Here is a 14,275-nt window from a genome sequence, read left to right on the forward strand (position 1 = left end):
AGCAACTACCTCCCCCAAACAAACAAAACAGGGTCTCTTATAATCTAGGTATATACAAAACATGATGCTGGAAAATGTTGAGAAATGGCAAAAGTTTGGTCAATTGTTTTTACCAGGACTTGTTATCACACATCTTAACCTGTATTCTGAAATGTTCTGTTGTTAAAATGCTCTTCACCAATAGAAATCAGAAATAGATGATGGATAGGTTTCCACAGTAGTTTATAAGTAGTTAATTGGTTACAAAGCTAAACAAAAAAAAACCTCAATCAGCAGACAACATTGTTTCCATGTGAAACCTCAAGGTCTAATGCACTTTTCTTCAGTGAGTTACAGGTCTATCAGAGATCTAGGCCAATTGCCCCTACAGCACAAACCCCCAACTTCTACCCCCTCCCCAAGTTCTACTCTCTACTCTCTTCATTAAGTTCCAGTTATAGGAGTGGGCCTTCTAAGGTCATAGCAACGACAAAGAAGTGAATGGGAGAGTGCAAATGTTCCTCTGAGATCATTTGTGTATTAGCAATTTCTTAAAGTCAATATTTCTAAGTTGTACTTCCTATACCAAAACTGAAACAACATCCCTCTTGAGTCAAAACTTGCTGGCCCATTTATTTATTAAAATACAGAAGCATCTACTATAGTTGAAGCTTTGCTTAATTGACTTTCCAGGTTAACCCATGAGTTACATTTTCCCTATACAAAACGCCCATAGTATACTCAACACCTGTTATGGGAATTAACCCATAAACTTCTGTCCTATCATCTGTCCTATCAGATAAGCTGCAAGCTTACCTAGAGGTGGTGGGTTTGTCCCCAGCCTTTTTAATGCTTGTGATACTGTAATTATGTGATTTGATTTAATTTAATATACATAAACCAATGAAATAAATGCCAAAAATTATTTGTACGATTAAAAGTATTTCTGAATGTGCTAGAGAAAGCTAGATTAAAAAGGAGTTGGGAAGGACCTTTTTATTTAGAAAGTTTTCAAATTAAAGTTAGGCAGAATTTGTGAAAATATGAAGAGGGAGAAAAATTTTATGAGACATCTAAGTTTTTCAAATTTTTAAAAGGTTTATTGGGTGACATGTAGCAGTGCTCTTACTCTAAATCTAGGATTCTTAACCATTTTTGAGTTATGGGCCCTTTGGAAATTTAATGAATGGTGTAGCCCACCTTTCTCCCTAGAAATACAAATGAATAAACAACATACAATTCTGGTGGTTCCTACACCCTGGCCCAATTTCTTTTCCCCTCCACCCTCCAGTCCTCCCCAAAGCACATCTCCTTGTGGCTCTATGGATCCTAAGCTTCTAAACTTTTTATCATGTATACATCCATTAAAAAACTAAGCACCATATTAGTCTAGCCAACTAAATTCCATAAGGTGTAATCTCAACTTTGTTAAGACCTTAATGATGTTTCAAACTGGCTAATAATATCCACTACCTCTCAAGTGAGTTTATTCAACTTAAAAATAACAGATTCCTGGTTTCATTTCTCTTATTGCCTGTGATCCTGCCATATGATTGATTGGCTAGGAATTCCTTGTAGTTCTTTGCGATGCCAGGCTGTAACTTATAAACAAGATGACTAATCAGCTAGCATACACTCTAATTTTCAGGGTACAATAAAAAAAAATCAGGCTAGAATCAGAAAAAGCTCTCGACTTAGAATGGTAGTTATTTCTTCTCTCAGATTTAGTGTTCTAATAAGTAGTCCACGAAGTAATCTATCTTAATAAGGTTTTCCTTCCCACACATTGAGAGTCACACAAAAGCATGGGTGGATAAGAGATGTCAAATCACTTGTTCAAATATTCCCAACACACAGCTTTGCCTTCTGAAGTTCCTCCACTCTAAACCCACTTGGCTTATGAGTCATGAAAATTCTAATCTGCCACTATTGAGCATTTTCACCTCTAGATCATTTTCCCCAGCTGCCTAAACCAAAACCTGGGAGTCATTCTAAACTCCTCCTTCTCTTCTCTTCCGCACATCCAAGCAATCACCAGTCCTTCCAGTCAGCCTCCTAATTTACTTCTCAAGTCTGTCTTGTCCTCTCAATAGCTTTAGGTCCTTACATGTTAACTGGCTTCCCTGCCTGTGTTTGGTCCCTGACAATCTATATCCCAGAATAATCTTTCTGAAACAAAGATGGGATCACTTCACTCACCAATTTAAAAGCCTTAAAATGGCTATCTTTCTCAGCTTAAAAATCCTTCAATGTCCCCACTGGACAAAGTTGAAGGCAAAGAATGCCGGAATGTCCTTGTGATCGGGTCCCTTCTGCTTCTTCAGCCTCATTTCTCACTTGCCTCACCCCTATCCTGAATCATCTGCTCTCTGAGCACATCTTGTTTTTCTCACCTGTATACCTGCTGTTCTCTCTGCTTAAAGCAAATCTTTTTGCTGCAACTGTCCGCTGGTCTGCCTATGGAACCCTTCCTGTTCAGCTCTAAATAAAGCTTTAAAATGCCCAAAGATCTTTGTGACAGTATTATGTTTAATAGTTAAAAACTGGAGGCACCTGGGTAGCACAGTTCCGTTAAGCATCCGGCTCTTGATTTCAGCTCAGGTGGTGATCTCAGGGTCGTGGGATTGAGCCCCAAGTCCAGCTCAGTGCTAAGCCTGCTTGAGATTCTTTCTCACTTTACCTCTGGCCCTCCCGCTTGTGTGCGCACATGTTCTCTCTCTCGCCCCCTCAAATCAATCTTAAAAAAAAAATAGTTAAAAACTGAAAACAGGGGCGCTTGGGTGGTTCAGTCGGTTGGGTGTCTGCCTTCAGCTCAGGTCATGATCCCAGGGGGCTCCTGGGGGCTCCACCCCCCCGGCATCGGGCTCCCTGCTCGACAGAGAGTCTGCTTCTCTTTCTCTCTCTCTGCCTCTCCCCCTGCTCGATCTCCTCTCTCTCTCAAATAAATAAAATCTTAAAAAAAAAACTGAAAACAACTTAAATCCTCCAAATATAGAATGATTTGTTAAATTACAATGGATTCCCGTGATGGAATATTATGCAGTAATAAAAAATGTTTATAAATTAATGATATGAAAAGCTAAAAAATATGGCTATAAAATTGTTTACACCAAATCATCTCAACCATATAAAGTACATTATACGTTCACATAAAAAAGAGATAACTGGCAGAAATGCACCAAAACAACAGTACTTATCTCTGGCTAATAGGATTATGAGCAATTTTTTTTCCCTCCAGTTTTAAATGGTAAACATGTATTACTTCCATAATCAGAAAAACTGAAAATATTTTAAACTGTGAAGACTTTCCTGGAGACTTCTCAACCCACAAACACACATACATACACAAGAATTTAATCATTCCCTCCTCTGATTCAAGTACATACTCTCTTTGTTGTGTACATTAGACACTATTATAAACCTTATCATCCTATATTTTAATTCATGTTCATCAGGGAGATGTCTGACAGGATTTGGTTCAGCTTTAACCCCTACTGCCTGATCTCTCATAGAGGCCAGTTAAATTTCTAGAAAATGAAATTACTTTTACATTGCTAGCTACACGCAAATGACCAATAAATGCCTAATCAGTCATTTTTAAATGTAAATCATTAACACATTCAACAAATATTTACCATATGCCTAAAATATCCCAGGCTGTCACAATCCCTGCAGACACTGCAGTGAAAAAGGTCCTTGCCCTTGTGGAGGCTACACTCTAGTGTGGAGAAACAAAACAAAATAAAGCAGCTCATTTCATACAGTGACAAGTGTTACAAAGACAATGTGGGATGAGGGGAATCAGGGAAGATCTGGGGAAAGAGTGCGACATCCAAGGCATACTAAAAGATGGTGGGTGACAAGAGGCAAGCAGGATAGTAAAACAGAAGAACTGGCTGTGAAGTCAAAAGACCTAAGTTTCCATTCCTGCTCTGTCACCCACTAGTCAGGTAATCTTCTCTGAGTCTCGATATTTCTAAATTAGGGATGATAATCCCTAATTTACAAGAACATATCAGGATTAAATAAGATAATTTACATGAAAAGGGTGAGGCAGTACTTGGCATTCAGGGCTCGCTGTGTTTTTTTTAGGTGTATCTATTTGGAAAAGGACATCAAAAATAATACAACACCCAAAAGCTGGAGTACATGGATTATGATTGTGAATGAAACTGTCAAAAGAAACTCAGCAATGTAAATCTCATCCCTTCGATCAGAGAATTCCATAAAAGATTTGTAGTTAACAAAAATACTGCCTATGCTATCCTTCTTAACTATTTATCTGAACTCAGAATTCTACTATTGATTACAATTGCTTTAAACAACAATGTGGCAAAGAGTTGAATAGTCTACCCACAAAAGCAAATGCAGGGGTGCCTAGGTGGCTCAGATGGTTAAGCGTCTGCCTTCAGCTCAGGTCATGATCCCAGGGTCCTGGGATCAAGCCCCGCATCAGGCTCCCTGCTTGGCGGGGAGCCTGCTTCTCCCTCACCCTCTACTGTTCCCCCAGCTTGTGCTCTCTCGCTCTGTCAAATAAATAAATTAAAAAAAAAAAAAGCAAATGCAAACACATAAAAACAGATTCATATCCAAAAATTGTCTCTCAGCCTTTCCCCACAATCTCATAAACATTACTGATCCTCACTATTTTTAATCCCCTGCAAATCTCAGTTATATTTCTCTGGTCCAAAAGAGGAAAGGAAATTTTCCACAGCAGATTGCAAAAGAGAGATGCTGGGCACATTTACTTCTTGTCCTTTTTAATTGCTGTGTATCTGAAACCTAAGAACCAGGTCTCCTGGACTTGCGGTAGGGGGTTAAATTGTCAGATATGAAAATGTTTCTTCTGAAGTATTTCAATCCCTAATTAGTCCCCAAACCCTACCATATATTTCAGATAGAAAGTCTTTTGCCCTTTACCTCTCTGCTTTCCAATCTCACATTCCTCAAATGAATGACTGACTGAATGGGCCTACTACAAACTACTCTTTGTCAACCTCTTAAACCAAAGACTTCTTAATATTTCTAAGTGCTATTGTCAGAATTATTCAGACCCTCATTCCGGTCAGTTCTAGTATTAAATAACTTGATTTGAGACATCAAGAACAAAACAGATTACCATGACAGGATAAATTAACTCCACAAGAATGAGCTGATTAACAGTCAGTAGGTAAAGAAAAATTTAACTCGTTAGATGCAAGCCAGTGTTCCCATCTACTGGCTGCCAAAATCTTTTATGTCAAAACAAGAACTCTGCTTGCTTTTTGGCATACCAAAACTGCAAACAGAATCACAGCCCAGAAACTATCGAATATCCATTAAGTCTGGGAACACAGATAATATTTTCTATTTTTACAAATTGAAGATGTCTTTTATGACATTACATACATCCACGTTTCCACATTCTATGGACAGCTTATAGGGAAATGGTACTATGGCAAATCTGTCTCAAAAATATTAAATATGCTATATTGTAGAAAAAAACTATAGCATCTTGTGTTTAAATGTTTATTTAGTCATTTAATGGGCAGCTACTAAGTGTCAGGTGCTTGTGAACTTCCAGACACAGGTTCATTCGGCAGCACTGACCATTTAATTAATTGCATTGAGTTACTAAAGAGGGAGTTATTTTTTTCCCCCTTGTACTTGGTTTTGACTTTGAAATAAGTCTGAATGCTTAAGAAATGAAGATATTTGGCTGTACAACAGTCTTACCCACACAAAATTAATACACAATGTTTCCTTCCCTTCATGTGTATTAATTCTATGATCATCTCAAACGATATAAAGGCTGTTTGGTGCCCATTTCTGTTTCTCTCCTCTAAAGTATGCCAACAAGTGTTCACTCATATCATATATTTATTATTTTTGAGAATTATGTAATAAAGCTTCTGGGGAAAAAAAAGTAGGCTTGATTCCAAGATACTACTTTATGGTATTATTTTCGTTTAGTAGTACCTTTCTATTTCAAGTTAAGTCAAGATGCAAATATTAGAATAGTTTCACATTAAGAAATTTACATGCCCAGCATCTGTAAAGAACATTAAAGGATATGAAATCTAAATGTAATAGAACCAAAACACAACAGAACCCCCATACAAGCCATTTACAAGGAATAAGGACCAGCGGTAGAAAATTCCATGTTAGGCTGGATACTACTGCGAGCACAGCAACCTCTCCAGGAAAGCCCCTTCGAAGTGGTGGCTATATTCCCCAACTCTCAAAATCCAAACTTGTGGCTCTATACTGAATTCTATCTCTGACAACCACACTGGCCCCTACAGAGAGCCAGGCATCACCTTCTGGAAAGTGGTGATAAGGAGCTTCAAATTAGAGCCTTTGTAGCTCCAGAACTACCAAAATCAACACTGGTAGCAGTTGGGAAATTAAAAGTTTAAGCATTTCTCCCCTCACCAATCAAATGTTCACAGAGCAAGGAAAACGCTTACACTTGCATTGGTGAGTCAACCATAAGCAGAGGCAGGTAGTTACAAAAAGCAGGTAGTTACTGCCTTTCTAGATCAGGCAGTCATCATAATATACAAAGAGCCTTTCATTACTCTTCCATCCCTGCTGGACACATCTTTCCAGCCCCTCTTCATTTCCAGATGCCATCAACTAGTGTTTAACTCTGGACTACCGATTATCAACAATATTTCTTCTATTAAACTGACTGTAATTAGAGGTAGCTAGGCAGGCATCTAAGAGCCATAACAGTATCTAATTTTCTGAACACTTTGTACACATTCTCTCAAATGCAAACCCAGAAGATGGGTGCTCTCTCTCCATTTTTGCAGAGTGGGAAAAAGAATCATTTGATAAATGACGTGACCCAATCACCAGTGACAGAGCTATGGCTTCGACCAGTGTCTTTCTCATTCCAAGCTTCATCGGCTGTCCACTACTCTATGCTCCTTCCCATCTCTTTCCTCAGTAAAATCCACATGACTTAATCAAATTTTTCATATTGTAGAAAACAAAGCTATAATCTTCTGACATGTGCGAATCAAAACACTACAAAACTCACCTGAGAAATGACAAGTTCCAAATGGACAAGCATTGCGCCTAATGTAGCCCTTGAAAAACAGCAAAATGGACCAACCGATGGCGAAAGCTATTTAAGTAGAAAATTGTGTTTTACAGAGTATCTAAAACCATTACATTTCTGAGGGTGTACTTTTGTATCAACTCACTGCAAGGTCATGAAAAGTTTAAATCTAACTACTTTTCAATACGCAATTTTGAAGTATACAGTTTATATTATTAGATTAGTTTTTAGTAGCATAGAAAACCTAATATTTTCTAACCAATCAATCTTTTAAACAGAATATAGATAATGTGGCTTTGTTGGCATTCACAGTAACCATGCCATAGGCTCTGAAACAGTTTGTGGGGTTGGGTGGACCTTAAGTGGTTTTGCATTACAGCAGTAGTTAAGAAACCAACTACGGAAGAGTCTCCAGTTTTAAATCTAGGTCATACTATCCTTGGTCAAAAGTAAGCATAACTAGATAATTTATACTACTTCCTAAAAAGATGGTTTACAAAAAAAGGAGGGGGAAGCATAGACTGGTTGAAGATATTACTGTTTCCTCAAAATTTATTATGAATAGGTGTATTTATTTTTTTTAAATAATCTATATTCCTGGGGTGCCTGGGTAGCTCAGTGGTTAAGCATCCGACTCTTGATTTTGGCTCAGATCATGACCTCAGCGTCCTGGGATCCAGCCCCGTGTAGGGCTCTGAGATGAACATAAAGCCTGTTTAAGGATTCTCTCTCTCCCTCTTCCTCTGCCCTTCCCCATCCTCCCTCCCCTATGTTCTCTTTAAAATATATAATAATAATAATGACCTATATTCCCATTAATTCATGTAAAGAATTTGTTCCTCTGGTACAGATAACCCACTAGCAAAATTAACACTAAATTACAATTAACTAGACTTATGCCAGAAAATATAAAATCTGTATAATTACTTTCAATTTGGGGTGAGGGAAGACAAGAGGGATAAAGGCAGAGATGCAGAAAAAAAGCAAAACATAATTTGTTTTCCAAAAATACAATATTCAAAAATACATAAATTAAGTAAATAAATAAATAGGGGGATATACTGACTACTGTTGCAAATAAGTGGTAGTAAATGTATGGGCACTATATTTTTCTTCCTCCATTTCCAACAATACAAATTTTTTTAAAAGCACTATCTCCAGAGTATATCATAAGGTCAAGTACAGTTTCAGTCCAGTCTCCTGCTTCTACACTACAATGTTAACTGATGTCCTGGAGTTATTATACTCAAGGTATTATAGTGGAGACTTGGCTCTAGAGGCAGACTGCCTGGCTTCAAATCCCAACTCTGCCAGTTAGCAGCTGTGTGATCTTGAGCAAATAAAGTAAATGTATTAACTCGCAGTTTCTCTGTCAGTATAATAAGGGTTATAATAGTCCTGAACCTCAAAGGAGATCCAATGAGGAATTATAACTAAAGTACTTAGCACAGGGCCTGGCCCATAAGTAAACTGTGGGTCATCAAATTGTTACAGTAACCAGAGGATACCTTCAGACAGAAAAAAAAGACCAAATAACATTATATAGAAGTTTACAGTTATTCAGACAGCACTGTATGAAAAATCAGTGATCCATACTATAAAATCATACAGAACCTCCAGGCACCATTACAATAACAATAATTGTAGCCCAACATTTAAGTGGTACTTTACTATGGATCAAGCACTGTGCTAACATGAGGTTTCTCACTTGGACTCATATGAAGCAAGGAATTATTATTATTCCCATTTTACAGATGAGGGTCAATATGTATACATAATTTGCTCAAGATTACAAAGCAAGTAACTGGCAGAGTTGAAATTTGAACCTAGACAAAGCCTGCTTCGGACAGAAATTACCCACCCAAACTTGGGCAAGGAATTTCACGTATTGGGATTTCAATTTCCTCCTTTAGAAAATGAACAGAGTTGTGGAACAGGTATTCTTAAAAGTCCCTTCTAAACTCCTCTGGATAAAAATGCTATTTAAAGCCAAATTTACTACATATAGAAAACACCTCTGCTTTGGTTCTTTTACATACGTAGGTTTCTCTGTCTTATATAAATATAGAATGATGCATATTTATAATTCCCCTAGTGGAGTGTCTCACTGTTCCTGAGCACGTTAGTGGGAGGTACATCACCAAAAGGCATCAGCCAGACAGAGAATCTCACTAGATAGTTCCATAACTAAGTCCCTTTGAATGGAGCCCAAAGAGAATCTGACTTAAAATGAATTCTACCTGACATCACTAGTGCTATAGGGAAGTTAAGTACACACATCAACAAAATTAGCCAAACCCCTAGGACTGGAACTATGTCACTCTACCTCTTAGGACCTCGGTTTCCTTGTTTACAGATATGAAGTGGTGTTTAGATACAAGTAAACCTGAAAGAAGCAGCCACTCCAACTCAGGGAAACCAATCAACTTTGTTAGAATTGAGGGAAGGGGGTAAAGAAATGTATAGTTTGGAAAACCACATTCAAATACAGTTATTGCTTTTACAATATAAACCACAGAAGTAAAGCTCCAAAAAAATCTTTTGTGTTGGGTGGCAAAAGAGAGTGAAACAACACTGAGGGGATATGGATTTTACAAATACATATTAAGATATATTAGAGTAGATCACTGTTGCAAGCCCCTTTTAGCTCAGAATCTGTAAAAGTCTCTAGGACTACTTATTTCCTCCCTTTCATAGAAAAATGATTTAAATAAATGCACAAACATGTAAAATTCTAAACACAAGACTCAAGGTGTTTTTTTTTGTTTTTTAAACATGTGATATACTTAACACAAAAGTCTTATAATATTCTAACCCTAAACTAAAACACAACCAGGTTACTTCTAATCTGGTTTTAATATTGCTTCAAAACCCTGAAGCTCCATTTTAAGTAAGAAAAAGATGTGAGACATAAAGTCCATGTAATTTTTCCTGAGGCCAAATATATAAAACTTATTTTTTAATAAAATCTCTCCTTGCACAAGTCTTTTGGCCATCTTTGCCTACTCAATAGTACCACCAGGGATGAAAAGACAAGAAACCAAACTCAAACCAGTCTGTCTGGCTCTCATTAGCATAGCTGGTAAATGGTTTGCTGAGAAACAACTGGCAATCCATGCACTACTTGTCAATATCAGTTTGGGGGAAATTTTATGGATTTAATCTCTCCCCAGCCCTCACTTCCAGAGACAATTAATCAAAAGCTAGTTGTATTCAGATTCAGTGCCTAGAAAAAGGTAACTGATGTCTATACCATCAGCTCTCACCTCTAAAACTCCCACTCAGATTTTAGGTTATCTTCTAAGATGGACTTGGATAGGGAGCATCAAAATGAAAAGAGGAACTGTTGGAAAAAGAAGGGCTCTCCCACCAAATGCAGCCTCCCTGTTCTACCCCCTCAGCACAAAAATAAGCACATAGAGAAATTCCAGAAAGCAGATTCCTCCTTTTCTCTACCAAACTAATCCCATCTTGCAGTGTCTCTTCATTTTATCAAGACAAACTTTAGAATGGAAAGAAATACACCTTAATATTAAAATCTTCCATTCCTAAAGGATCCCTGTGAAAATTTGTTAAGATTCTCTCTCATGAAAAACTCTCATACACACACTTTCCAAGTTTCATGGATCCCCCCCCCACCCGCCCCGGAACTGTCAAGGTTAAAAATCCTTCCTGTAGCCTAGAGAATCATGTGCTTCTCAATAACCCTATCTCCTTCTTCATGGATGGGAGCCACCCCAAACATCACATCTGAAATGTAAAGAACAACATGAAGGTTCCAATTGCACCTGATGCTTTAAACTACCTCTGTCAAATTTCAGTTCTGCCATTTTTCAGCAATGCTCAAAAGATTTGTTTCATTTCCCTGACTACCCCAACTGGGTCTTATCCAAAGCTCTCCTCTCTCCTTCCTTTCTTCTCTTTTTTTTCAACTGAGCCTAGAAGCTTATAGCCAAATCAATTTGTAAGTGAAGGAAAATGTTTGCCTGAGAACAAAAGCCCCCAGTGAACACTCACCCTCACCACCCCTTTCCAACTCAAGATGTTCAGGACACTGCCAACCGATGTGGCCGTGGGCTGGATCAGAAAACAAGAACAGAATAAGGACACTCCATTCAACCTTTTTTGTCTGGGGCACTTCCTGGGTTTTTCACTGGTATTTAACACCAAGACACAAGGCGCATTTTTCATTAAAGTTGCAAGACTTTCACTTTGCCCAGGTTCAAATGGTGTAATTGATCTGCATCGTCTTCTTAAATAACCCATCTGAAGGACACTGCAGCTTTAAATATTTCAGTGCTAGCTAGCAAATAGACTCCATTGCAATATGGCTCTGAAGGTCGCGTCCTATTGTCTCTTTGCTCTAGAAAAAAACAATGTCTAAGTCCTTCTTCTAGGTAACATAGGAAGGGTTACCCCTAGAATTTCCACTCTTCCAACTCGTTCCCTGAAGGAGTTCGGGAGTTTATTGGAATCTCACACTCATAATTTTCCCGGCAGGGGCAATATGCTGATTGCTATTAATGATGCCAGCACCTCAGCGAGACATAAACACATGTGTTCACATTAGTTTAATTGAGCATATGCAACTGTCTGAAATAGCACCACTCAAGGGCTGTTAACCTCTTTAAGAGTAGGCCCAGGGTAGTTTGGGAGTGGATGGCTTTCAGGAGGCACTCTGAACCCAGGATTGCATAACCTGAAATGTGTAGCTACTTAAAATGACAGGAATCTCAGCCTACTCATCCTGGGACCAGCCCAGCACCTTGCCATACACTTGCACCTTTGTCAAAGGTCAAAATAAAAGGCACACACACGGTGAAGGAAAAATATACCAAAAGAAAAAGGCCCTTTTCTATCTTATCAGGGTGCTTAAATATGATTCCTCAGTCGCAATGTTTCCCCAACCTTGTCCCCGGTAATGGAACAGCCCTGGTGAAATGGAGGCTTTCGAAGCGGACCGGGGGGCTGGACATCGCTGCCTTTTTTAAAGGACAAGCATCAGTGGACGATTAAATGGCAGGGAAGAAGGGGCAAAGGGAGCGGGGTAGAAGGAAGGTGTGTTCAGGTGCACTGGAGCATTACCTGAAATGGCAACAGATTGTTACCATTATCCGTCCGGAAAGCGTTATCCTCCATCCAGGACTTGGAGGTGAGCGGGGCCGCGCGGGGGAACTTGGGCGGCGCGATCACATTGCTGGAGAAGGGCTTTTTGAGCGGCGAGATGGGGTTGAGCGGTGAGGGCACCCCGACGCCCACGCCCACGCCCACGCCGACCGCCCGGCGAGGGTCCCGTCCCGCCGGCAGGCCACCCCATGGGTTGGACGGCGCGCTCCAGGCAGCGTTCACACTCTGGTGCGTGTTCCAGCTGGACGAGGCGGACGAAGCGGCGGCCGCGGCCGCGGCGGCTACTGCAGCCGAGGACGAGGACGGCTTGCTGGTCATGATGGGCTGGTGGCCGTACGCCGCGGCGGCACTCCTCTGTGCGTAGGGCGCCTGGCTGGGGCTGGCGGGCGAGCGGCGCTGCTGCGGGGGCTGCGCCTGCGGGGGCTGCGCGGGCTGCGCGGGTTGCGGCGCCGGCGGCGGCGGCTGCTGGTGGTGCTGGGTCTGCGCCAGGCTGATCTGCGGAGAGAAGGTGCCTCCGAAGACTGGGTTGACGTGGTGCGGGAAGTTCTGGAAGAGCATGGTCCCGTTGACTGGGGTGATCCCCTGGAAGAAGCTGTCCTCCACCGCGTTCGTGGTGCCCGTGGACCAGGTGCTGCCGAAGGACGGCGACAGCGACGCGCCCGGAGCCGCGGGCTCCTGCGGCGGCGGCGGCTGCTGAGGGGGCTGGTGGAAACTCAAGCCCGGCAGGAGCGGCGATTCCATCTGCATCTTGTCGGGGCCGTTGGGGGCCGGCGGGGCCGCGGCGGGGCTGAGGGCCGGCACTGCGCTGCTGTCCTCCGGCTTGGGGGTCTCTGAGGAGAGGGGCGTGGACGGGGCTTCGGCTGCGCTGGGTTCGGGCTGGGGCTGCTGCTGCTGCCGCTGCTGCTGGGGCTGGGGCTGGGTTTTGCTTTTGTCCATCAGTAAATCATCCTGCATGGTTTGCGCAGCTGAAACGGGAAAAAAGAGAGACGCGTTATTGTCAATGTGATCGTTAATGCCCCTCGCTAAAGCGGGCGGGTGTTTTCCTTGCGAAAATCCAGTGCCACCGCTACTAGCCAATTGCAATGCAAATCCATAATCTCCCATTTAGAAGAACAGGTCGGGCTGGGGATGGGGGGGGGGGCTCGTGCAAGGTCTCTAAAAATACTGTAAGAGCGTCTTCACCCTTTCTGATGTCTTGGTTCCTTTTCTGTATTAGTGAGAGATGTGCTTATAAGACAGAAAGACAGCAATTTCGCCACGTCTCTTTTCCCTTCACCGGAACTCAGAGCGTTCACCCTGCAATGAGAAACTGATTCTGGTTCCTGTTTTTTCCCAAGCACCACCCTCCCCAGTTATTTGCATACGTCAATAAATACTGCTGCGTCCTTCAGCAAGGTTAAAAAGACACCGCACACGACCCTTTCTTCCCCTTTCCGTGCTCGGCACTTTAAAGAAACAGCAGTCTTATCCCTCTTGATTAGCAAACTGCCTTCTTGCGTTGATAATTGTTTCATTTAGCAGCAGCGAACCACGAGGGAGGAAATCCTTGGCATTTGTTAGGAGGAGGACTCAGCTGCACAATCATTCTCTGGCCTCCCAGTAGCTGCAAGCTACTCCATTTTGTTAGGAGACATTAAAAAAAAAAAACAAAACACCGTTTTTAAAGAGGTAAAAATCTATTGAAACATTTGTAAGCTCTTGCTTCTTGTTACACTCTGAGGATTAGGGTTTTTCTGCTTATTCTCCAATCTTCTTGTCTCCAGTTCTGCCATACAAGAAATTTCTTAGCTTCTCAGCGGTTCAGGTCTCAACAGGAGCCTGAAAATTTCTCTGCAGCGTGGAGAAATGTTCTGGTTGGATTTGAGGTCAGAGAGAGCGAAAGACAGAGACAGACTGACTCTGAGATGGGGTGGGGGCGGAGCTTTAAAAAAAATCCCCCTGAGATTTAAGTAGAAAGTCAAGATACTTTTGGGGTTGCCAGATTTTCATTTTTGAATCCTCCTGATGCTGCCTTGGTCACAAGACTTTGGCAAATTTAGAATCCATTCTCTTATCACTGGTATTAACTGTGAAAGATTATGGTTTGAAGACCCTGAATTACCATATGCTAGCAAAAGTGTT

At 41.1% G+C, this 14,275-nt stretch overlaps 1 protein-coding gene across 14 annotated transcripts in view; it reads right to left on the minus strand.

The window, feature by feature from the left end:
• Window positions 1-14,275, minus strand: part of CPEB3 (cytoplasmic polyadenylation element binding protein 3) — a 186,615-nt gene that overhangs the window by 139,060 nt on the left and 33,280 nt on the right. For 10 of the 14 annotated variants that reach the window (XR_003520390.2, XM_027596636.2, XM_027596640.2 and 7 more), the window contains 2 exons: window positions 13,337-13,450; window positions 12,113-13,119 (listed from right to left, as the gene is read on the minus strand). Coding sequence is in view for 13 of the 14 variants with exons in the window: in XM_027596636.2 (XP_027452437.1) it covers window positions 12,113-13,108 (996 nt within the window). In the remaining variant the exon portion in view is untranslated. The remainder of the gene's footprint in view (window positions 1-12,112; window positions 13,120-13,336; window positions 13,451-14,275) is intronic. The other 4 variants (XM_027596641.2, XM_027596639.2, XM_027596642.2 and 1 more) reach the window with 1 other exon arrangement.

This window comes from Zalophus californianus, chromosome 15 (assembly GCF_009762305.2).
Source record: "Zalophus californianus isolate mZalCal1 chromosome 15, mZalCal1.pri.v2, whole genome shotgun sequence".
Lineage (NCBI taxonomy): Eukaryota > Metazoa > Chordata > Mammalia > Carnivora > Otariidae > Zalophus > Zalophus californianus.